At 38.5% G+C, this 23648-nt stretch overlaps 2 protein-coding genes across 7 annotated transcripts; one reads left to right on the top strand and one right to left on the bottom strand.

Moving 5' to 3' along the window:
- Nucleotides 1-1858: 1858 nt before the first annotated feature.
- LOC121634409 (thioredoxin reductase 1, cytoplasmic-like) lies at nt 1859-18305 on the bottom strand. 5 transcript variants are annotated; one of them, XM_041977008.1, is made up of 15 exons: nt 18164-18303; nt 17582-17695; nt 16663-16735; nt 16434-16550; nt 16135-16277; nt 15027-15142; nt 14725-14950; nt 14603-14630; nt 13734-13819; nt 13565-13641; nt 13317-13473; nt 11949-12071; nt 11756-11851; nt 10335-10469; nt 1859-2968 (listed from the first exon to the last, which is right to left on the bottom strand). In XM_041977008.1, the coding sequence occupies exons 2-15, from the start codon at nt 17669-17671 to the stop codon at nt 2903-2905; spliced, it is 1533 nt and encodes a 510-aa protein (XP_041832942.1). In that variant the 5' UTR covers nt 17672-17695; nt 18164-18303; the 3' UTR covers nt 1859-2902. The 5 variants fall into 5 exon arrangements, with proteins under 5 accessions (XP_041832942.1, XP_041832943.1, XP_041832939.1 ...); XM_041977009.1 differs by having other exon boundaries at nt 11949-12056; nt 18164-18302; XM_041977005.1 differs by having other exon boundaries at nt 13317-13819; nt 18164-18305.
- A 305-nt stretch (nt 18306-18610) lies between these two features.
- On the top strand, nt 18611-23517 carry nfyba (nuclear transcription factor Y, beta a). Of its 2 annotated transcripts, none has more exons than XM_041977013.1 (7): nt 18611-18715; nt 20082-20175; nt 20266-20396; nt 21754-21951; nt 22688-22766; nt 22853-22932; nt 23116-23517. In XM_041977013.1, the coding sequence occupies exons 2-7, from the start codon at nt 20082-20084 to the stop codon at nt 23146-23148; spliced, it is 615 nt and encodes a 204-aa protein (XP_041832947.1). In that variant the 5' UTR covers nt 18611-18715; the 3' UTR covers nt 23149-23517. The 2 variants fall into 2 exon arrangements, with proteins under 2 accessions (XP_041832947.1, XP_041832948.1); XM_041977014.1 differs by lacking the exon at nt 18611-18715 and adding an exon at nt 18728-19005.
- Nucleotides 23518-23648: the final 131 nt, after the last annotated feature.

Genomic DNA, 23648 nt, shown 5'->3' on the forward strand with positions numbered 1-23648 from the left:
GGATGCAAATTCAAAATTAGTTCATATTGCCATTAAATTTACCTGAACACTGCTCATCTAAAGAATGTGGAACAGCTGATGTTTCAAAAGCTATAGGCCCTGAACAATTATATTTTATTGCATAAATTCATTACAAAAATATTAAAAACAGTCCACCACAAAACACAATCCAGTATCACACAATATTTTTTCTTAGTTTCCCAACTGATTTACCAAAAAGTGTCCTAGTTTACCTGATGTGACCCTATGCTTATAACCGCCATGCAAAGGCTGGAGATACTTCACTAATAACAGGAAAAACATTTTAATTTAGCAGAATCTGTCAGTACTTGTTCAGAGTCACAGTCATTACAACTGGTTGTCTTATGACTGCATGTGGTCTTATGACACATCCTCATGATAAAATGGGGAAAAACAAACACATCATTACCCATGTTAGCAACTGGCATGAAAAAGCTGTTTGAGTGCTAAATTCTGATCAGGAATATTGTAGTATTGGTGAAGAAATAACAGAATTGTCATTACTAAAGTCTGCTGGCCTGGTGATATCAACATAATGTGACCACCTGGAGCCAAACATGCAGCTCTTAACAGTTGAGTTTTCTCGAGTTCCTGGAATGGTTCACTCACCTGATTTTAGCTACCCCTGCACTTTCCCTTGTTGTGCATTAGAGTTGCAGCAGGTTGTTTTTTATGGCTACTTGTATTTGGTACACCATACTTAACTGAATATTTATCCCAATTCTTACAGTGGAAAACCATTTCCTGCCCTCCACCGTGTTACAGTCAAACTGTACAGACCAGCCCTTTTGTTTTCCTCTTTCTAATAATGGGATTTACCTTTTGTAGCAATAGCAATATTAGAGGCTGTGATCAGGTACTATAGGTAGCAATGTCAATATCATGCTACTGTGATTTCTAATTTAAGGTAATAAAACCAACTGTCCCTCAGGGGATGGTTATAGATTACACCCACATGTCCACATAAAGTAGTTCAACTCATCTGCAGCATCAAAACGCTCCTGTATAACAATTTCAAGAAACATGGTCAAATATCCATCACAAGCCATGTTTTATGTTCAAAATTTTACTTGAATCCATTTCCAATGATGTTATAAGTCAGATTGTTTTATGACAAATGTTACATACTTATAAACAGATTATGTGATATTACAAACAAACCATATTAATCCAATAAATTGACAAATTGTTACATGAAAGGTTATTGGATTTTCATTGAGCAATTCTCACTCTAAATGATTACAGATTAAATTTCCAGGTCCAACTGGTCAACTGTTTAATATTTCACTCAAGAAAGAAAACACTGACAGATTTCTATGGAAGAACCTTGTTTTTTTTTTTGTTTTTTTTTTTTTGCCTGTCTTATAAGTAATTTTACAACACCTTAGATTTATCTGCTGACCCTTTGGATGTTCAAGGGCTCTAAAAGGAAAAATCACTGTATGCTTAAATATTTAAATACTTCTGCAATAACTAATAAAGTCCCAATATGTACTTTTATCAAAGTCCTGCTAAGTCAAACAATAGCTATAACTATTTATATTAGTGGTTCCATATGTTGTAGGAGAAGAAGTATCAGTGTCAACCTATGAAAAAATATTTTATCCCATATATCTCTCTCCCTTTTGTGTTTCTCTTTTCAGTCATGTCTTGGTGAACAAGCCACATACTGATACAGTGCCATCTAGTGGTGCATTAGTGAGCACCACACAAGGGCCTGGCAAATCCTTGGACCACTATCCAAGACAAATAGGTAGGAGTAGAGCAGAAATCCCAACCTTGCTATGAGATGTGCTGTATTTGCAAGCATAAAAGAGACAGTCCTATGCACTTTTTAAAATTAGGACATCTGTCTTCTTACACAAGTAGGAGGAAAACAAAAACTGTCAGGTGGCCTACATGTCAATTTGCATCTAATAACTTTGACACCATTTTCAGCAAGCAACAGCACATTGCACAACAGTACAGACATTAAAATGGAGGGATGGGAGCGTATGCACTCATTACAAGCGGCAAAATACTGTAGTTGCAAAATTACAATTGCACATGACACATTCTGCTCACAAATGAACATTTTTCAATCTAAATGCAGAGTGCAGAGCTACGGGAACTTTGAGGGTCAAAGACAAGCTTTTAAGAAATATCTTCCCTACAGTTCCTCTTTCATTTGTATGAGACACAGCACTTAATGACCACCATGAATATTCAACAGTTGTTTCAAGGCAGACGTTGAACTTGACGATGTTAGACAGAGAATATAAAGGAAGAAAAAAGAAAGATCAAGGCAAAATGTCAGAAATTCCTGCCTAACGTTATGATAAAGGGAACATACGCATGAATGTCAGCGAGAAAAATTCACCAATAAGTACTATTAATTTGTTTAATTCCTTAATCCTCAACTAGCTCATTACATGAAATTAAGGATGAGCCCCTGAGGCTTGTGCCTTAGTCATAAAAGCAGAGTCTGAGCCAGATCATTTGCCATGTAAATGTCTCAAATCCCAAAGTCTTATCATCCCTTTACAGCCTTTAAAACTCTGCTACAGGGCCCTCTTTGTAATTCTTCTTTCTCAAATGAAAAAAGGTCCCAAAAATTAGGTTTCAAAAGACAAAAAAAGAAACTTTGCTTTTAGAGACAGAACCTTGGAGAGCATCAGTGGAACTGTACATTTGAAAACACAAATATTTCATGAAAATGCAAACAAACAAGGATTGTGTCAGTAGCAGGTCATCAGTCCTCGCCTGCCTGTCTGTCAGGCTTCAGGTGAAGACGCCATTGGATAGTCAGCTGACTGTCCTGCTACTGTCACTACTTATGTCCTCCCCTGCTGTCGTCTAACAGTTGCCATGGCCAACTGTGACTGACAGCGGGGAGCTACCCTCAGCAGTTTCCCCTCAGCATCAGAGCATCAGTCATACGCCGGGTTTGGTTCAACGAGGTGAGCACCTGAGGAGCAGAGAGAGACCGATTTCTCATTAACATGTCAGCACAGCAAATTTCAGAAGATAGAATATCTAGTGTTGGACCAACAAGTGTAAAGGCTTAAAGGTGCAGCGTGTAGAATAATCAAAATAAATTATTAACAGCTGTGTTTATATTCCTTTCTAATCACATTACTAAAATAACTTTTATATTTTTATTCTCTTAGAATGAGTCATTTATATCTACATGCCATAAGTCCACATATGTGGCAGCTGCCATACTTGAGCCACCATTTTTACAACAGTGTCTCTGAATGGACAAACAACCCTCTGCGCTTCAAAACTGCAGTATCAGCGTTGTTTGAGAGGTGCTAGGGCACCGTCTGGGATAAGTAACACAGAAAACTGTCTTGAAGTAGTAACCTGTAGTGAAGTAATAGCTGCACCTGAGACTGGTGGAGATGAAAACATCTTTATATCTGGAAGAAATTTGGACACTGACAGCCTTTATTCAAAGGAATACTTGCCAAATTATATTTTGGAGCCAAGCAAATGTGATTTAAGCAGCATATTTGGAGTTAATGAGTAGCTAACTTCTTTAAAATATCCCCAGCATGCAGCTAGGTCCTATTAAATTTTAAACCTCAATGGCTTTGTTTAGTAAAAGCAAGTAACTTGTCATTAACTGATTATTTTACCATAAAACAGCATCCAGAGTCTGCACAACCAAGGCCAAAGTGTGTTTGGTAAGTGAAAAGAGTTCCTGCAAAGTGACAGTTGTTGGAGCTGTTTGATGTGAGAATGAAATGATTGAGATAACCATTTAGGTTAGATGTCATGCAGATTTGCTGACCTCCGTATGGAGCACTTCAAATTTAATTAGTTAAAAATAAATTTGAAAAAAAGTTCACGAGCTGTGAAATTAGAAATGTCAAGTCTTGACTGATCGTCAGAAAGTGTGAGCACTGCTATGAAAGCAGACATTTAGACAGTTTTCTGGTCTGGAGCATTACGCTGTATGTTAATACAATGCCAAGGAGCAAAGAAATCTTTAAGAAGATGATATGAAAGAAGCTATGTTGCTACCCATCAATCTGGGGAGTGTTATAAGGTCATTTACAAAACTATTTAGAGTCTATCATTTCTACAGCAAAAGAAATGATTCACAAGTGGAAAATATTCAAGACAAATTGGTTGTTTGGAGTATTTACCAGGAGAAAACCTCTTCCTTCTAAAGAAGAAAACAAACAGAACAGCTTAGGTATGCAAAACTGCATCTGAACAAACAACAAAACCTGTAAAACATCCTCATCATGTCCTTTAGACAGCCATAGTGGATATGCTTGGTTATAATGCACAGCATCATTTGTATTAAAAACAAAACATATCGACAGAAACATCTCAGGTTTTCCCACGTGATTGACTATTTACACCACACACCCCCTCAGCACATGCTTCTTCATTGCCTGAAACCATAACACTCAACCGCCCCTTTAGCGCCCCCTGTATGCCTGACACACCACAAACGCATCCCATAATAATTACCAACCACAACACCCTACCTGCACCATTGAGCACTGTATCCCCTATCAGTACCACCTGGCATCACCACCCACACATGTGTCTCTCCCCATACAGTCCATAATCACGAACAGAACACAGATACTCAGTAAAAAGTCCCACAGAAACCCTGCTAACCTCACTTCAATACAGACACCCAACAGGCCACCCAACACACACCCGGTTTCTAAGGACACTCATCCTGGTCCCCTGAATATGGCCCTACTGAACGTCAGATCACTTTTAAATAAGTTCTTTCTTATAAATGACCTGATTTTAGACAACAGCATTGACTGTGTGTTTTTAACAGAGACATGGCTTAGCACAGATGCCCCCATCACCCTAATTGAAGCATCACCACATAACTACGTGTTCACACATACGGCCAGGAAAGGCAGAAAGGGTGGTGGGACAGCCTCTATCCTGTCATCTTCCATTGGTTTTAAAGACATTTCGTTTGAAGAATACTCCTCTTTTGAATATCACACCATTGTTTTTAGCAGCCCACCTGTCCTTGGAGTAACAGTATATAGACCTCCTGGATGGTGCTCATCATTCATAACAGACTTTTCAGAGCTGCTTTCAATCATTCACAACCAGTATGAGAGGATTGTTATTTTAAGTGATTTTAATTTGCACATAGATAATCAATCAGACTCTTTCCCCCAGGACTTTTTAAATCTTTTAGACAGTGTGAATTTTACCCAGCATGTTAGAGTACCTACGCACAACAAAGGCCACACAGTAGACCTTGTTATTACTTATGGACTATCTACCAACATAACATCAGTTGTTGATTTAGGTATTTCTGACCATTTCTGTGTCTTTTTTAAGGTTAAAGGTTTTATGAAACAAGCTATCCCTGAACAGACCATTAGGAAATGCTGTCTTAATGCTGAAGTGACTGCAAACTTTACTGATCAACTTCACAGCACCCCAGCTTTTATTTCACCCTCATCCTGTAATTTTATTGTTGACCATTTTAACAGTAAATTACGTGCTACCCTGGACAAAGTGACCCCACTAAAACTGAAGAAAGTAACAACAAAACCAGCTCCTCCCTGGAAAACTGAAGATAACAAAAAGTTAAAAAGGAACTGCAGAATAGCAGAGCGGAGGTGGCGAAAAAACAAACTAACAATAAATTATCAAATTCTACATGAACACTTATGTATTTACAACAAAGCTGTTAGAATATCAAGAAAAGCCCACTTCTCCAAACTCATAACTGACAATAAAAACAAACCACGTGTTCTCTTCTCCACAATCAACCGCCTAATTAACACTGTTTTTAACAATCCTGCTGATACACCCACTGATGCCAGGTGTGAGGAGTTTGCAGCCCACTTCAGAGATAAAATAGAGAAAATCAGATCCGACCTGCGTCAACATCACATTGTAGATTTTAAACGGTCTGGGGCTTTGTTTACTTGTGAGGAAACACTGGAGAGTTTTGCCCTGGTTGATGCTGCAATGCTTAGGGATGTTGTTTCACAGATCCCACCCCTACTGCCTTCTTTAAAACTGTCTATGGCTCTTGTGAGGAGGATTTACTGAGCATAGTGAATTGCTCTCTCCAGACGGGCGTCTTCCCTTCCTCCCTAAAGACAGCCGTGGTGACCCCTGTTCTGAAGAAGAGCAATTTCGATGCCTCAGTCCTCAGCAACTACAGACCAGTATCCAACCTGTCATTTTTAAGCAAAATTTTAGAGAAATCTGTTTTTTATCAGTTAAATTATTTTTTAATCTCACACAATAAATTTGAGAAGTTTCAGTCAGGTTTTAGGACCAATCACAGCACTGAGACGGCACTGGTCAAGGTTGTGAGTGACCTTAGGCTCAATACTGACATGAAAAAACTCTTTGTCTTAGTGTTGCTTGACCTCAGCGCAGCCTTTGACACAGTTGACCACACTATTCTTTTAAACAGACTTCACGACATGGTTGGCCTCACTGGTACTGTTTTTAACCGGTTTAAATCCTATCTAACAGATAGAGTGTTCTTTGTTAGCATGAAGGAATCCTCGTCCAAGAGCTATAGACTGATCTGTGGTGTACCCCAAGGCTCAGTTTAAGGCCCCACCCTTTTTAATCTTTACATGCTTCCTCTTGGTGATGTCATCAGGAGACACAGCATAAATTTCCACAGCTATGCTGATGACACACAGTTATATGTTGCCGGGACTCCTGATGAGCACGGGCCCATTGATGCCTTGTTAGATTGTATTTTAGATATCAGAGGGTGGATGGCAGAAAACTTCCTGCAGCTCAACCAGGACAAAACAGTTTTAATGATTGGACCTGAAGCTGAGAGAGAGAAACTGGAGGCCAAACTGAAAACAGTAGCACTCAACCATTTTAATCAAGTAAAAAACCTGGGAGTGATTTTAGATGCAGATCTCAGTTTTGAGACGCATATTAAAAACATAACTAAGACTGCTTTTTATCATCTAAAGAACATCTCCCGCATCAGGCCGTTTCTCTCTCGAGCCAGTGCAGAGACACTGATTCATGCTTTTATCACATCAAGATTAGATTACTGCAATGCTCTTCTTTCTGGTCTTCCAAAGAAGTACCTGAACCAGCTGCAGCTTGTACAGAACGCAACTGCACGTCTGTTGACAAAGACCAGAAAGAGGGCCCACATTACACCAATTTTAAAGTCTCTGCACTGGCTCCCTGTCAGCCTCAGAATTGATTTTAAGATTCTTTTATTGGTTTTTAAGTCTCTTAATGGTCTTAGCCCACCTTATTTATCTGATTTGCTTTTATCTTATGAGCCCACTAGACCCCTCAGGTCCTCTGGTACTGGCCTTTTAACTGTTCCCAGAGTAAAAACAAAAACACACGGCGAGTCCTCCTTTTATTTCTATGGCCCTCGTATGTGGAACAGCCTGCCTGAGGACGTGAGGGGAGCACCTAGTGTGGATATTTTTAAAAACAGACTCAAGACCCACCTTTTTAGTTTAGCATTTTAATCATTACTTTTATTATTACTATTGTATTTATTCATTTATTTATTCTTAACACACAGGCTGTATTCAGCTTCTATTTATTTATCATTTAAGTATTTGTTTTATCATTTTGTATTCTCTTATTTCACGGGTTCTCTTATTTTAAGAGTCTTAGCAATATTACTTTTATACCCAGGGTTGGTTTTTAGATTGTTTTAGATTTGGTTTTACAGTGTTTTATCTCAGTGTTTCCCCACACCACTAGACCCCAGAATTTATTACAGCGTTTCTTTGGTATTTTTAACTTGCTTTTACCCGCTGTGTTGTGTGTGTGTTTGATGGGGGGGGGGGGGGGGGGGGGGTTGCTGCTCTTGGGTTGGGGTTCTGGGGGATTTTACTCTCTGTAAAGCACCTTAAGTTGCTATTTTTCTGTATAGCTATATAAATAAAGTTTGATTTGATTTGATTTGATACTAACTATCAAGCACGGTGGTGGATGGGTGATGATTTGGGCTTGTTTTTTAGAGTCAAATATGAGGGTATCTGTCTGACAGCTAAAACTTGAAAATGGGCTGTGCAACAGGAGAACAATTCAAAGCGTAGCAGCAAATGTACAGCAGAAGGACTTTTTTTTTAAAAAAATAGAATGACTCAATCCAAGTTCAGACCTCAACATGATTAAAATCCTTGAAAACCTCAGGAATGTTAGCAACACTGTAAAGAAGAGCTGGCAAAATGTTCTCCACATCAAAGTTAGAGACTGATAACATCATACAGATAATTATTACTTGAACTTATTGCTGCTAAAGGTGGTTCTACAAGTTACGGAGTCATGGGGTGTATTTAGTTTTTCATGCACTGCTTTTGCATTTTGACTTTTTGTTAAATAAATGATGACGTGTTGGAATTTGTCACATTAATGGACCTAATTTATGAAGCAGTAAGGACCAGATGATCTTCATTATGTTCTAATACACATATGTCAAACTGGTCCAGCAAAGGGCCGTGTGGCTGCAGGTTTTTGTTCCAACCAAGCAGCAGCACACCAGATTTGACTGATTCAATCAACTGATCTCAGTCTTCAGACAGCTGATTGGTCAAACTGTGTGCTCTTGGCTGGCTGGAACAAAAACCTGCAGCCACACGGCCCTTTGCTGGACCTGTTTGACATGCCTGTTCTAATATGTATGAAAAAATATATGAAAGAGGGTGAACCCTTTCATCATGACCAAAAGAAACAAACAAAAACAACCATCTATAGGTATTACCTGGTAAAGACTAGCTGCAGAGAGAAGGGGGTTTCTCAATTGTGGATTTAAAGTGGGTTCTAGTTTCATTAGAGTTCTCGGTTATGGTCCTGTGGGTGGCCTGGCCTGAATGTTTGAGATATCTACCGCTCCAACACATCTGATTGTTGAAGTAAGTAAGCATCAAACCACCTTCACTCCTCTTAACATCCTTCTTCAGCCTTGAATGTTGATTCACATATGTAACAAAAATTTTTGTTGGCCAAAAATTGTGTATCCATCATTTCCAGAAACTAAATAATGAATCTTATATCTAACCTGTTGAAATAAGCTGTCCATTTAAGATGCATAATTGGACTTTTTTTGCCTCTGAGAAGACGCATCCTACCAAATTAGTGAGTCCAATGAGGGATTCATGAAGATTCCATGTGCACAAAACTCTTTTTAGCTGACGCTGCCAGTACCAGCGCCCTCTATTTAACACTTCACTGAATACCTCATTAATTAATTTTTGAAAATGTCAAGTATTAATCTGCCTGTGTACTGTGAGGTCATTCTCCAGAGTTATATTGTTTGAGTGACAGCTTTTATTAAATATTGTCCATGAATAATTCAGCATTCTGAGCTGGAAACTCAATTGAATCCATTGCTCTGGCATTGACCTCATACAGCAGAGCTTTGTCAGGGGGCAGAAAGCAGTAATGTCTAAAAACTTAACTCTCAGCAGATTGATTATTCTGTTCATGTTATGATTAATTGATTTATCATGTTATCTCGAGATTTTTTTTCCTTACAATCACAAGACAGTTATGTTGAGATAAATTATGAGCGATTCCTGTGTTAACAACCCAATTTTTTATTCATTATTGTTAGTATGACAGGTGGGGCTTTAATTCGTAATTCTTTCTACAGTAATTCTTTTTACAGCACTGAATTTCATTTAATAGTTTAACAAACTACATTTCAGTCTGTTGATTGAGAAATTACATTAACTAGACCTAATTAACTGAATAAATTAACCTGTTCTCTGAAGAAAAAAGCATAGCCATCTCAAGACAGCACATATTTAACCTTTCAAAACTAACAATACCAGTTTTGTCAATTTAATGACATGATTAAAAGATTATAACTAAAAAATAAGATTTTCTTTTAAAGAAAAATGCAATAATTAGCTAGTGATAACAAGCTGATGACATACAAAGAATTCGAGCATGCCCTCCAGAGACAATAACTACTGGTATACAATGATAACTGGTTTCATGCCATAATTAAGTAAGTCTTTTTCTACTTTGACTCCTATCTTTTGCTGCTGCAGAGCAAAACTAAAGCACCAAAAACAGTATCAACACAACCCAAAGCAGCCCCAAGCTCAGATTGTTTCACTTGTTTGTTATACTGCCCCCAAGTGGCAGCAAAATGCTATAACATATAGTCTGCATTTGCAAAGTCCAAAGATCATGTTAAGACCTTAACGGGAACAACAGGGAACAAATAGCACTGACAGTAAAAATTAAAAAAAGACAGAAATCAAAAATAAAGCTATTAAAAGTAAATTTGTGTCCTAATGTCTTTTAAACTGCAATAGTTCTTTTATTCAGACTGAAACATTGCCAAAGAAAGGAATGCAAACCTGGGCAGATCCGGGGTGTATGCCCACTGTGGCATCAAGCTGTTGTTTGGTAAGACCACATTTCATTGCAGTCACAAAACCTTGGAGCACATCTCCAGCATTTGGTCCCATGATATGAAGCCCGACCACACGCTCCTGTTTAAACACAGAAGGGTTGAGTTTCAGCTCTTAATTTCAAATACGAGTTAAGTTCCTGTGTCACAGACTGAATTAGGCACAAGGTCCTTAAATCATAAGCCAATATAACATTTGTCTTATCCATAAGACAAGCATGTTTTCAAGGTTGTAACCTGGAGTATGTTTTAGATAGGGATATTTTATTCCATTAGATTCCAGTCATCATAGAAGTCACATCTAGTGTTTAAAAATGAAAACATCCCCATAGCCTTCATTACTATAAGCACTTTATAATCACCAAGTAGGACAATATATTCACTGAGATGTGTGACACGACAGATCCTCAATCCTGGTCCTTGATGGCTGGTGTCCTGCTGGTTTTAAGAGTTTCCAGAGAGCAACACAGCTGATGCATACTCAGATGTTTACAGAGCTTCTAAGTACCTGTTGATTTGATTCAGGTGTGTCGCAACCAGTTGCAGCACAGAAACATCTAAAACCTGCAGGACACTGGTCCTCGAAGACCAGGATTGAGTATCTTACACTAAACCACTTGTATGAAGAAACATATATACTGATGTAGCAGGAAGATTTTTATTTTCTAAAAATGTGGTTTTTGTTGTTTTGTTTGTTTACATCTTGTATTTTTGTAAATAACTTAAGTTTTTGTTTGCCTATAATGTATTTCACTTTGTGGATAGGAAACAAGCTTCAATTAAGAAAAAAAAAACACCTGTGAATCACATAATCAAAGCTAATGTGTGTGGGAGAGCAGAGAGCACAGATATTAAAGCGGTTAATATCAGGTTGTCAGAGAGACATTAGAAAATGCAGTTATCTTGACTGATGCAAAGTCAACTGTGGGAAGAGCTATAAATATAACAAAAGGGTGGGCGGTTAAATGAGGTACAAGCTAATGCAGAACTCATGGCTTTGTGACTAAGCATCCCCAAAGAAAAGTAATGTTCCTGTTTTATAGCTAAGGCTTATAGTATATGTTATAATAAAGATATGTCTGAAAACATATCTAGAAGATAAATGAGTAGAAAGGCTTTTTTTTTGTTTGTTACTGAATCCAGCATTTACTTCTAAGAACGATATTTCTCTCTTTATCTACTCCTGCTTGGTTGGGATTGGGTTTGGAAGTGTGCAGTGAGTTTTAAGTATTTCACTCTAACTTGCTGTATCAGATTAAAAAGATATTGGTTCTGCAAAATAACCTCTCTAAAAACCAAAAACAATCAGGTAACAGATGCTCATAAGTTCTGTATGTGTACTGCAGAATTAGTGTTTCCCACTAATACCTGTTCAGGGATGTGGCAGATGACTTTAACATAGCAAGAGTTTTTATGTCTTGAAGGGAGAGTCCACTCCATGGGCCAGTAGAAGCTGTGATACACCTGCAGAAAGAATAAATAAAATCATTCAATTAAAATTCAGATCATTACAAAAGCTGAGGAGTCATGTCTGCTTGACTACCTGTGTGATTGTGTTTACCTCAATGCTATTTTCTCCAAATGTTAGATTGGCTTTCTCCTCCGTTAGACCACAGGCAGCATACTCCAGGGGTGTGAGCATAACAGTGGGTACGTTGGTGTAATCACACTGTGAATAAAAAAACTACAAACATTTAAATAAATTCCAACTACAGTGAAGAGCTCTGCAATATATATGCATATATATATATGGTAAGGAGTGTGGACCATAATGTTAATTGTGTGAAATATCAAATGGGTCGTCCTGTGGCCATCTTCTACATGTAGGGCTGGAAAACTGTTAGAATCTATAAAAATAAGGAGGATGAAGTGTTTTTTGGTGGATTATGTTCACAGCTGTGACAAGGCACTTGCATGCCCAAAATCAGCTTCTCTCACAGACGTAAGGCCAAATTCTGATTTTGACGATTAATGTGAGAATGTCATTATTCAGTGTCGGAAATACCAATGAAGGATCTCTGAAATCTACTTATAGACTGTAGCCTAAGCTGGTTCTGTCCCCCTGCCACACAGCATTTTCTCCGCCTGCAAGGTTGGCTGGTTTAGTTGCTAAAATTGCAACTAGATTTACTTTCTTGTTTCTTGCTTGCTTTCTTAGATCTGAATTTGTTTTTCTTTAGCTTCTTCAGATCCGCCTCTATATAAGACATTTTGCTAGAGTTTGATCGGGTAATAGGCTGTAAGCTCAACCCTGTTATTGTTTCGTCTCACTCCACAGTCTGGGGACCACACCATTCTTCCTTGAAAAAAAAGACCGGTTCGCCTTTAGCTTAACTCCGAAAGTTCGGAGCTGATTATCCCCCGATCACCGCCGTAAATCGGCACTAGCTACTGTTCAGCGTAACAACATTTTACTTCGAAAGTGGTGGTATGGCCATCACGTATTCGCTCTACACTAATCAGAGGCCATCTTATGGTAAACAGAAAAGAAAGATGGCTGTCGCTTGGATTCACTGATAGAGAAGAAAATGTCCGTAAGGTGCCTAAGGTTTTTGCCCTTCAGGAAGGTGAATCTCCATCTAAGTCTTAAACCTCTGAAAGACTCAAACTGCTTTTCCTCATGAATTCTGTATTCAGCACCATCCATTATTTCCTGAGTTCTGACCAGTTTTTCAGTCTCTGCTGATGAAAAATGTTCCCACAGCATAATGCTGCTACCCCCATGCTTCACTGTGGGGATGATAAGAGATGGTGAGTTTATTACAGATATAGGACCAGAGGACCATCTTCCACATGTCTGAGGAATTTCTCACGTCTTTTGGTAAACTTTCCACTGTAAGCCACTGTATCTAATCTCTTATCATTTGTCTGAGTACAAAAGTACAAAAAATTACTCATTCATTGGTACAGATTATATCCAAATATGTACCAAGATGCTCTCTCCTCCATAGAGTCTCCGGGCCAACAGCCTCCCAGCATGAACTGACAGGCCTGTGGTTGCAGGGTGTCCATGCTGCACTGACCCAACGGCATAAATATAATCTATGTTGGTCTGATCTCTTTCATTCACCAGGATCCTGCCAGTGCTACGCACACATAAAAACATGCAACAGTTAAACAGCAACTGCTGTGCACAAAACCTGGGCTCAGAACAACATCCAGAAAAATGGAGCATACTCTTGGCTGCACTGCACCCCGACACACTCCAGACCGATGTCGCTGGTGCATGCTTTCCTTCCAACAGTGAGCAGCACCTGCAGACAACAGCCACACAAATGTAAATATGAGGCTGCTGCTGATCTTGATGGGGGTAATGTTGGAGGAAGAGAAAAAAAAGATGACAAACTGTATCAAAGTCTTCGTGTTTAGTTTGACCATCCTTGTACATCACGGTTACTTGAAGTCTCCCCTTAGAAAGATGCTGTGGTGGAGCTGCAGAATCACCTTGTCAAAGCATAATATTGAATATTCAGATAGAAATCACACTAGTTGTTAGACACTGCTGTATTTCGGCTTTGTTTCTCTTAAATAATTAGACAATACGTCATGTGCTGGTAACTTTAATACAGCACAAGTTCAACAGATTCAGGGTAACTTCAGGTCATATCTGTCATTAGTTTACACCCTAAAACATGCTCCGCAATGATATCCTGTAAGAATTGTCCCTACATGTTGCATGAAAGAAATAAAACCTCATACAGACAATGTCACCAAAGAGGTGATTCATCTTTACTTTACTTTAATTATTTCGGCTGAGTTAGAAAACTACAATGGTTTGGGCTAAAATCTGTGACCAACAAAGAGGTTTGTTTCTCTTCGCATGTATTAACTCAGCTACTAGAACCATACTGTAAATTACGTCTCTTCAAATGTAAATATATGTACATACAGAACATGGGCGCTTTTTGTTGGGTATCTTTATATGTGGTTCATATGAATTCATCTTGAATTTTACACCTAACAGCAGCTAAAACACAGATTTACTAAATTCTGTCATTTTCTTCATATTTTTTAAATATTTGAAAAGTATGTGAGCATATTCAGCAAGTTATTATCCAAAATTGCCTGTGGCTTGCAGAGGATAAATCTGAGACTAAGCTACACCAGAAATCAGGCTTATATTGGGAGATAATTTAATTCTCCATCAGGTCAAATGGACCATAAGCTTTTAAAATGTAAATACCGCTGTGATAAAATTGGGTTGAGCTGCCATACCTGATATGACATCCTCAGTCTGCTTCACCTGACTCAAACACAAAAAGACATTATATATTATTTTTTCTGTTTTTTTTTTGTTTGTTTTTTTTTAATAAAGCAGTCATTGTGCATCTCCGTACCTTAGTAAGTGAACAATGATAAAGAAAGTTCACTCCTCCAACTATCATATGGTTTTCTATCTTCTCTGCCATTTTGCAATCGAACCCTGGAAGGAGGTCGGGCTGCAGCATGACGGTGACTGACATTCCAAGACCGAACAGAAAGCCAGCCCATTCCAGCCCTTCAGCAGACCCGCCTACCACCAGGGTTCGACCTGGGGGGTGATGCAGGGAGGGAAGATCTTCGCTGGAAGTAGAAGAGAGGGAGATGACCGTAGAGGTGTTGTATGGAATGAGGCACACAGATATAAGTATTATGCTACCTGGTTAGGCAGTACTCCTTGTCTCCAGGTATGCCCAGATACTGAGGTCGGTCTCCTGTAGCAATGAGCAAGGTTTCTGCAGTGAGACACCTTTTCCTCCCATTTGTTTCTGTCACCTGGTTAAACATAAGTGAGTAAAAACATAGAATGCCTTGTTGTGATTGGGGTGGTGACATATTAACTGCTGAAATCGCTCAGTTTCTGGAGAAAAAGCAAATCATGACACCGAACGTTGTCATGTGTTAAAATGCTTTTCCTCAAAAGGCCAATAGATGCTGATAAAAAACATCTTTAAGGGTAGAGATGTAAACAAGAAAAACTGTAGTGAAAAAGTGAGTGGGCACAACTACAGCGACTACAGCAGCTAACTTTCCACTCTTTTGAATAAATTTGATAAATCTGAATTCAGAGTGAAAACAGGGCGGAAGTGGTGCATATACAGTATTTAATCTACATTTGTGGATTTCATGGCAAACTCTATTTGCATATAATAATAGTGTTCCTGGACCCATGCAGTGATTTGCAGTTGAGAATCATGCTTGTGTTTGATGCAGTGCTGCCTGAGGACCTACGTATTTATTGTGAAACTACTTAAGTAGCTTTTTCTGTTCAGTTTTTTTTTGTTGTTTTGTTTTACCAAAGTACATTGTTTTTATGAACTCCTTTATATTTTCATACTTGTCGCTCTAATTTGTTCTTATCATTTTTAGGTTTATTTGATCTTTGTTTTTACTTTTTAACTCCAGTGTTTATGGGGATTCTCCATGCTGCAAATAAAATCTGAATTTTATATTCTGAAATTACTCCACAATTTGTAGTTGCATTTTTTTGGAGACTCCTGAATCTCTGTCGAATTTCACTTCTGAGAGACTCTTCTCCACTCTTCTTATACCCAATCATCAACTGACCTGGTGCTAATTAATCTAATTAGTTGCAACATGTTCCACCAGCTCTTTCCTTTAAGAACCACTATTTGCAGCCTTTTGTTGCCCCTGTCTCATCCTTTTGAGACTTGTTGCTACCCTCATCCCTCCTTCTCTGATGCTTTTCTTCAATGATTCTATCAAAGACTGAATTCTTCATTCAAACCAGCAATGTAAAAGCTTACCTCAACAGTATGAGGTCCAACTATCACACCCCAGGCGTTCAAGTAAATGACACCACAGCTCTTCAGCTCCCTTTTTAGCTCTACAGTGCTTGACTTGACTTGCTCCTGAACAGCCTGCACCAGATCACTCCAGCCATGAGACACTGCACCAAAGTAACATTTCTTACATGTTATTACATGGCTACCAAAGTTATTTGCATTTGATTTAGCTGGATTTCAATTTACATGTTGCTTCAATGAGTCAGCTTTGCTTTAATTTAACTATTAAACCTGTGTATTATATGACTGAAATATCTTACCCTCCTCTTTGAACTTCCAGCCATACATTTGAGAGTCATTGATAGCTATTCCCAGCAGTGATGTCTGCTGCAGATATTTCCTGATGCTGTCTGCGTTGAAACTCGAACCTCCAAGTCCTGGAAGAGCAGATAAATAACGAAAAGGGAAGAAAAAGGAAAAGATTAAAAACAGAAAACAGATTTTTCATTGTAAGTGCAACTTTTGATACTTAGAGAATTGAATACTCACCCCTTTTGATGCCTCTTGCAGAGGGGGCCATGAGGTCAAGGATAAGCACTTTTTTCCTCAACCCAGCAGCTACCTAAAGGCAACAATCAGACAGCAACAGAAAGGAGAGGAATTAAATATTTAAACAGGTTAAGCATTTGCCCTTCTTCAACAGTCCCAACTCTTGCCCCTTCCTCTCATTTCCACTTTCCTCTACATACTCACAGATCATTGCATTACCATAAAGCTTATTAATATGATAATTATCAAGCCTGCTCTTTGGCAGAGACCACATTCCTGACTGGATTAGCTTTAATTATAAGGTTCAGTTTGTTAAGTGTCTTCTAGCTACTAAGAGTAGATGAACTTGAAAAAGTGGGCAACAAATATGAGAAAGTGCAGAGTTATTTTTGTTTGATTATAGCCTGAGAATGACTTGAAAACTGTGAAATTTGCAAATAACATTTCATCCCTATTCCCAGTGACAAGTGGATAAAGTGCAGCTTTTTGCGTTCTGAGAGATCTCTACCATTTACTTGGAAGGTATCTTGGTACCACGGAAACCAACATGCCATAGAAAACATGCCATCTGTTTTCCTTTGCTCACAGGTTTAATTTTAACCTTATTCTACATGAAGATTTTTTGTTGCTCAGGTCAAAGCTAAAGCCACTTTGTTGCACTGCATTTTTACTTTAGAGCCCACAATGCAGCACAATTTATTCAATTTGCTTGATTTTAAACAGACCTAAGATCTTTTGCGATGTGCATTTAACATTGATATCTTAAACTGGTAAACTATGTCTTGCTACATTTATTTGTGTGCATACAAATGCACAGATTTAATTAGGTCATTGCTTTTTTATTTTGATTTAAAGTTTAAGTAGAAAGTTGAGAAAGAGAAAACAAACCCAAGGGTTAAAGTTGTTCATATGTGCTCACCTTCGCTGCTGCCAGGCCTCCTGAGCCACCTCCTATAACCAAAAGATCATAGTCATAGAACCCCAATAAAGGCCCTGTTGTTGGGTCCATGTTTCACTGCCACAAGCCTGGATACTGTGCAAAGTTAGATGAAGAAAATCGAAACAATAAACAGCCTCAGCGAAAGAGAGGACTTTGACCTCTTTGCTAATGTCATTTGCTCAGGGACTGAGCATACAAAAACATGGCCTCTCCATTTCTGTACTAAAATTTAACAGTTTACTTTAAACTTGAAATAAATTATATCAATTGACGAGTTCAGAAAAGTTAGAAAACTTCAAGGTATGGTTTTATTATGCAGCATATGCAAAGCTTCTTTTACATACAGAACCCTGAAAGTTTAAAAAGTTTGCGCCATCTAGTGGTTTAATCTTTTAATACACGTTGGCATGTGTGAACAGCTGTCTTGGGAGTCTTTATGCTTCAAACACTTCCAAATTGCAATCAATAAATAAATTAAAAGAAAACACACAAATTCCAACATTGGGGAAGATATCAGTGAAACTGGGGGAAAAGACTAAAAAAAAACTCATGGCAGCCTACCTTCCATGAAATGTTCACATTTTAGCAGGCATTAAAGTTATCAAAGTTAAGAGACTTCATTGTTTCGTTTCAAATAACGTGGAGTAAATAAGAACAAGTGTTGAACAGACTGAAGAGTTTTGTGACATGAAAATATAATGGAGAGTGAAAGCTTTGACAACGCGCTTGTAATGGTGCGTTCCATTGCCACCTAAAATGTAGGAATTAACTAGCGACCATTGGTCACAGGATGGATGAGACTAAAAGGAAACTCTACAATATTATCTTATATAGATACTGTATTTGCAATGTTTTACTGTGGTTAGTGAGAGTAAAAGCCTTAATCAAGAAATTTTCCACTAATGTTTCCTTCCAAGACAAAACAATTGGCTTCTGTTGTTAAGTAGCCTGATATTAGAGTTTGCAAGAGGTCCCGGAATGTAGCACGGACCTCTACTGATCAAAGGCGGTACTGCAGGCGCGGTTCCGCGCTGGGACTGGTCGTTTCGCAGCCATTTTCTGTCCAACCAAACAGCCGTCTCAGGAAGGTAACCAACCAGGGCTTCATTGCAGGTTTGTTCCTGGCTCCGGCCAATGATTGCTAACCGATTTCTCGTTAGCTCGAATGGAAATGTCCGTCTCTGTCTGATTTTTTTATCTGTTGTCTGAGTGAATGAGGGATCCTCGTTAGGAAGTATCTGTCGGGGAAAACGTACAAAAAGCTGTTAAATATTTCGGCCCGGCTTCGTCTTGCTGTGCTGTGCACGACAAAGAACAGGCCAACGCAGACGCGAGTTGCAGTGGATTTACAATGAGAATTTATGCAGGGGACTCTTTGTACCTGGATAGGTTAACTCAAAGAGGTAACGTCTCGCTGGATAGCCTCTTTTATATATACTGAAATCATCCCGGGACATACCAATTAAGCTAGCTTGAATGCATAGGTTAACCTTGGCTAATGTTAGCTAAATAACTCAGATACCCGCTGCTGACATCTGCCAGTTAGCACACAGTAGCCAATCGGTAGCACACAGTAACCAAACATATTAGTGTTTTCTAAATGTGTTCACATTAAACTAACCCCTTACAGATATCCACCTATTACGACGCCCCTCTTTAATATATCAAAGCTAATTATTTTATATAGCTAGCCCACTGTAGTAGTGTCGCGCTAATTATTTCAGATTGTACGGGAGGAGGGGTATATTTATCCGTCGTCAGATATGCCCCCCTGAAAATATCCGTTCTCTAAATAGACGAAATGGTAACTTGAATGCATCATCTGGCACAACGTTGTATAAAGTCAGACATCAGTTGAACAGTGATGTAATCTAAGGCAGGAAGACAAAGCTAATCACGCGCATGAACATCAGAACCAAATAGTGGTACAAACATGATTTTACTTGTGTAAGGAGCTGATATGTATTAATTTGGGCTTCATTTATCAAACGTAAATGTAAAAAAAAAACAAACTTCATTTTGATTATTATAAACTGTCTTAATCTGCTAAGAACTGCTAATACTCATGACTAGACAAACATGTCAAATGCCAAAAGGGGGATTTGTGTTAATTTGTCAGTTAGAAAATCCAAGGATAACTAGTCTGTCAAGCTTTAAAAAAAATCACATCTAGTCTATTATCATTACTAGGAGACTGTAAAGCTACATCAAGTTCCAAAACCCACCCTCAAAGTTATTTAAGTTTTTGCATTAAATTCATGTTCTTGCCAAGTAATCCAAGTTTTGATGGCACATTAAACTGGTATACTTTTGTTATAGTGCTTTTCAGCCTTGCCTAGCATCAGATTTGCCTTGGTCAACCAGCCTGTGAGCATTTACAGTGAAAAGCATCTCCTGATGAGCATGCATGCAGGAAATAAGTCACAGTGTATTTATGTTGCTGCTGCTTCACCCGTCTAATTAAGATCTTGTGTTGCAGATGGACGGAGACAACTCAACCACAGATGCCTCTCAGCTGGGTATCACAGGAGAATACATGGCCCCCAGTCATTATGTTCTCCAACATCAAGAGGGTAAAGAGGAAAAAAGTGTTGATGGCTCAGCATCGCCACGACTCAGGCCATGAAGAGTTGATTTTTAATTTTTATCTGCATGTTTTGTAGATGATGGAGAGGATAATATGAATGATCAGGATGACGGTGGCATCAAGGAGAATTACAGGGAGCAGGACATCTATCTTCCCATCGCCAACGTGGCTCGCATCATGAAGAATGCCGTTCCTCAGACTGGAAAGGTTGGTGAAGGAGAAGAAGGAATAATGATGGATCTTTTGCTGTTCTGGTGGAGTTGGCCAACTATCCTGATGTCTGAATGGAATATCTATGCTGCTGTTTGGTTAAAGCTCTGTTTGAACATCCATGTGTTCTTATTGTTATATATTGTTGAGTCACTTATGATTCCAAATCTCTTTTATTAGTTATTTGTGCCACCTACTTTATTTGATTTGATTTTATTCAAAACTCCAGAATTTAAGGAGATAAATCTAACAAACAAAAGTGTCCAGTTTCCATTTTTGCTTTTAAATTTTATTGTATGGCATTTTTTTCTTGTTATTTTTCCCTTAATATGCACCAGTTTAAGTTGAACTAATGACAGTGCAGTCCAGTTTTGTGGTTGTATTGGAAACGAGGCTTCATTTGTCATAAATCGTGCGTTTTTTTGGAGACAAGATGCAAACCTTGAATTGGGGGTTTATCTGAAATTGACCTTTCTATTCAATAAACTCTCCAGAGTTTCAGTTTGTGTCCTGTTACTTAAGGTCCTGACAAGTTAAAGAATAACTTGCAAGCTAACAGTAAAAAAAAAACAGCAAAATTTTTTCTCATTTTCCTACATTTCCTTCAACTGGTGTCTGGACTCAGGGTTTTGATCCCTTCTTTAGACACATCCTTGTATTGTGTCATGCTTTGAACCAGCTCATTGTTGCAGATGCTGACGGGTGTGATGTCTATGCAATCTGACGCAAAGTGGCAAGATTATATCTGACTTTGAAAGCTGCTGGTCCCTTCAGATGCTCAAATAGAACTGTTCAAGCCCAGAAAAAGTCCTTTTTAGACCATTTTCTTTTATTACATGTCCTATTAAAGAACTTCACGCTACAGCCACTCATATGACTAGATTTAAATTGCTTCTAGGAAAGTTTCAATAGCACTTTTCTCTAAGGCCCTTTTACATCATCTTTTGAGACACAGAAATCAAAAACAAAGGAGGCGAAACAGTTGAAAAAATGCGGGTGGATGATCTGCTAATGTCTTTTTTAGTCTTCCTTGGTTTGGTTATGATCTGAGTTGTTGATGGCAGCAGAACACACACTGAGCTGTTGCTGTCAGAAAATGACCACAAGCTGTCTGTCGTCCCAGGACCATGATAACAGGACTTAATCACCACGATTGTCCAAAATCATGTAATGCATAGAAGGTGTTACATTATAGTTTAAATGTGTGTTAAATACTTGTGTTAAATTAGATGAAGCTGTGAATTATAAGTGTATTTCATTTAAAAGATTTTCATTTTCTTTTTAGGAAAAATATACAACTTGTTCCTGTTCTGTTCTTATTCCTTTATTTTGTCCTTTTTTTTTTACCCTACAGATTGCAAAAGATGCCAAAGAGTGTGTGCAAGAGTGTGTTAGCGAGTTCATCAGTTTCATCACGTCTGAGGCGAGCGAACGCTGCCACCAGGAGAAGAGGAAGACTATCAACGGGGAGGACATCCTGTTCGCCATGTCCACGCTGGGCTTCGACATGTATGTGGACCCTCTAAAGCTCTACCTGCAGAAGTTCAGAGAGGTGAGGACACACTCGTCCTTTCTCATTTGCACTTCAGGGATTAGTTGCAGACATTGGCTGTTTAGTGACAAAGACAAACACGAGCAGCTTTTCTGGTGTTTTGGGAACACGTGGAGTCAAATTGCATTCAGTGGATATCCGAAGTCTTGTTTCATCAGTGGATTTAAGATTCTGTTTTAAGTATTTTAATACTGTGCCACTAAAAGATAAAAAGATCTTTGAGTATTAGTATTAGATATCTGCAGGTGTTCAAGTCTCTATACATTCATATTAGTTCCAACACAAAGTTTTTTCCCCTCTTGTGAAACACACTGTTTAAACCGCTGTTTCTTACTCTTTAAACTATTCAGCAAGTTTATCCAACTACCTCCAGAGACATTTTGGCCCCTGTTTAAATGAAGAGAAAGTTTCCAGACTTATTTATATCAGACTACATGACTACATGATCTTGGAACTTGCCCCTGGCAAAATAAAGATGATGCATGTTTTGTTTTGTTTTTTTTTAAACTAATGGCATCATCGGGAAGAAGGGTTATTTTTCCAGACTAACCAGCTGTTAGTTTTAATATGCCTCAATGAATCCAGGTCATTTAATAAAAATGTAGCATTCCCCTCTGGTTCTGCATCATAGCTAATATGGCTGAGCATTTTATGAGGTTTTAATAATTAACTACACCTTTAAGGAGTCATGGAAGAAGTAAAAGTCCCATTTAATCTTTTTTTGTGAATCTTTCAGGCAATGAAGGGCGAGAAGGGGATCCCAGGGGTTGGGGTGGGAGAAAGCCTGGGTGAGGACCTCACAGAGGACAGCTTCAGTAAGTGGACCACAAGCAAAGAAGTTGGCAAATACTTGAGGAAAAGTTCCTCCTCACATGTGATTTTTATTTATCTTTTTCTCTAGCAAATCCACTTCCAGCTGGGATAATCACAGCAGACGGTCAGCAGCAAAACGTCATGGTGTATACCACCTCATATCAACAGGTACATGTTCAGTTAGTGTCCAGATTACAATGAGACAATGAGCACATTACAGTGGGGGATGTTTCATTCACTACATCTGTGCACTTTGTGCTGCCTGTTTTAGTTAAACCATATCTGAAGAACAAGCTTTATGTAAAGTGCCGTGTAATCTAACACTTTTAATTTAAATGTGCTTCATTTCAGATTCCCACTGTACAGCAGATCCAGTTTTCATGACGAGGCCTTTCTCTCAGCCCAAACACAAGGCTCCACTTGGCTCGTGCTTGCCAGATGACCTCTGACCCTTCCACTGGGTAAATGTTGTGAAACGGACAGGAAAAGGGGGGAAGACACATCTGGAGAAGCCCTCATGTACAGAAATTCACTACCTGTTTAGTAGAAAATGTAGTTTCTAGTTGTGAGGTACCAAATGTTTTGGAAGATTCCAAATCAGCTGGGAAATTCAAGGCTTTATTTTAAAGGCTAGTCTTCTTACATGGTGTAGTGATGGAATTCTGTTGTTATGTGTGTGATGATGTGTTCTCTTTTATTATTTTTGTTGTTGTTTTTTTCCCGCAGGGTAGGGGTAGAGGGTTAAGGGGGTGGGTTTACAAGGGGGGGGTTACTGTCATGTTAGATCATAAAGTTTTTTTGTGAGTTCATTCAGTTTACCTTGTTATGGAAATCCTTTGAATAAAATTCAAAAGTGATGTTTAAAATTTAATGATTTTTTATTT

This window comes from Melanotaenia boesemani, chromosome 23, assembly GCF_017639745.1.
Source record: "Melanotaenia boesemani isolate fMelBoe1 chromosome 23, fMelBoe1.pri, whole genome shotgun sequence".
NCBI lineage: Eukaryota > Metazoa > Chordata > Actinopteri > Atheriniformes > Melanotaeniidae > Melanotaenia > Melanotaenia boesemani.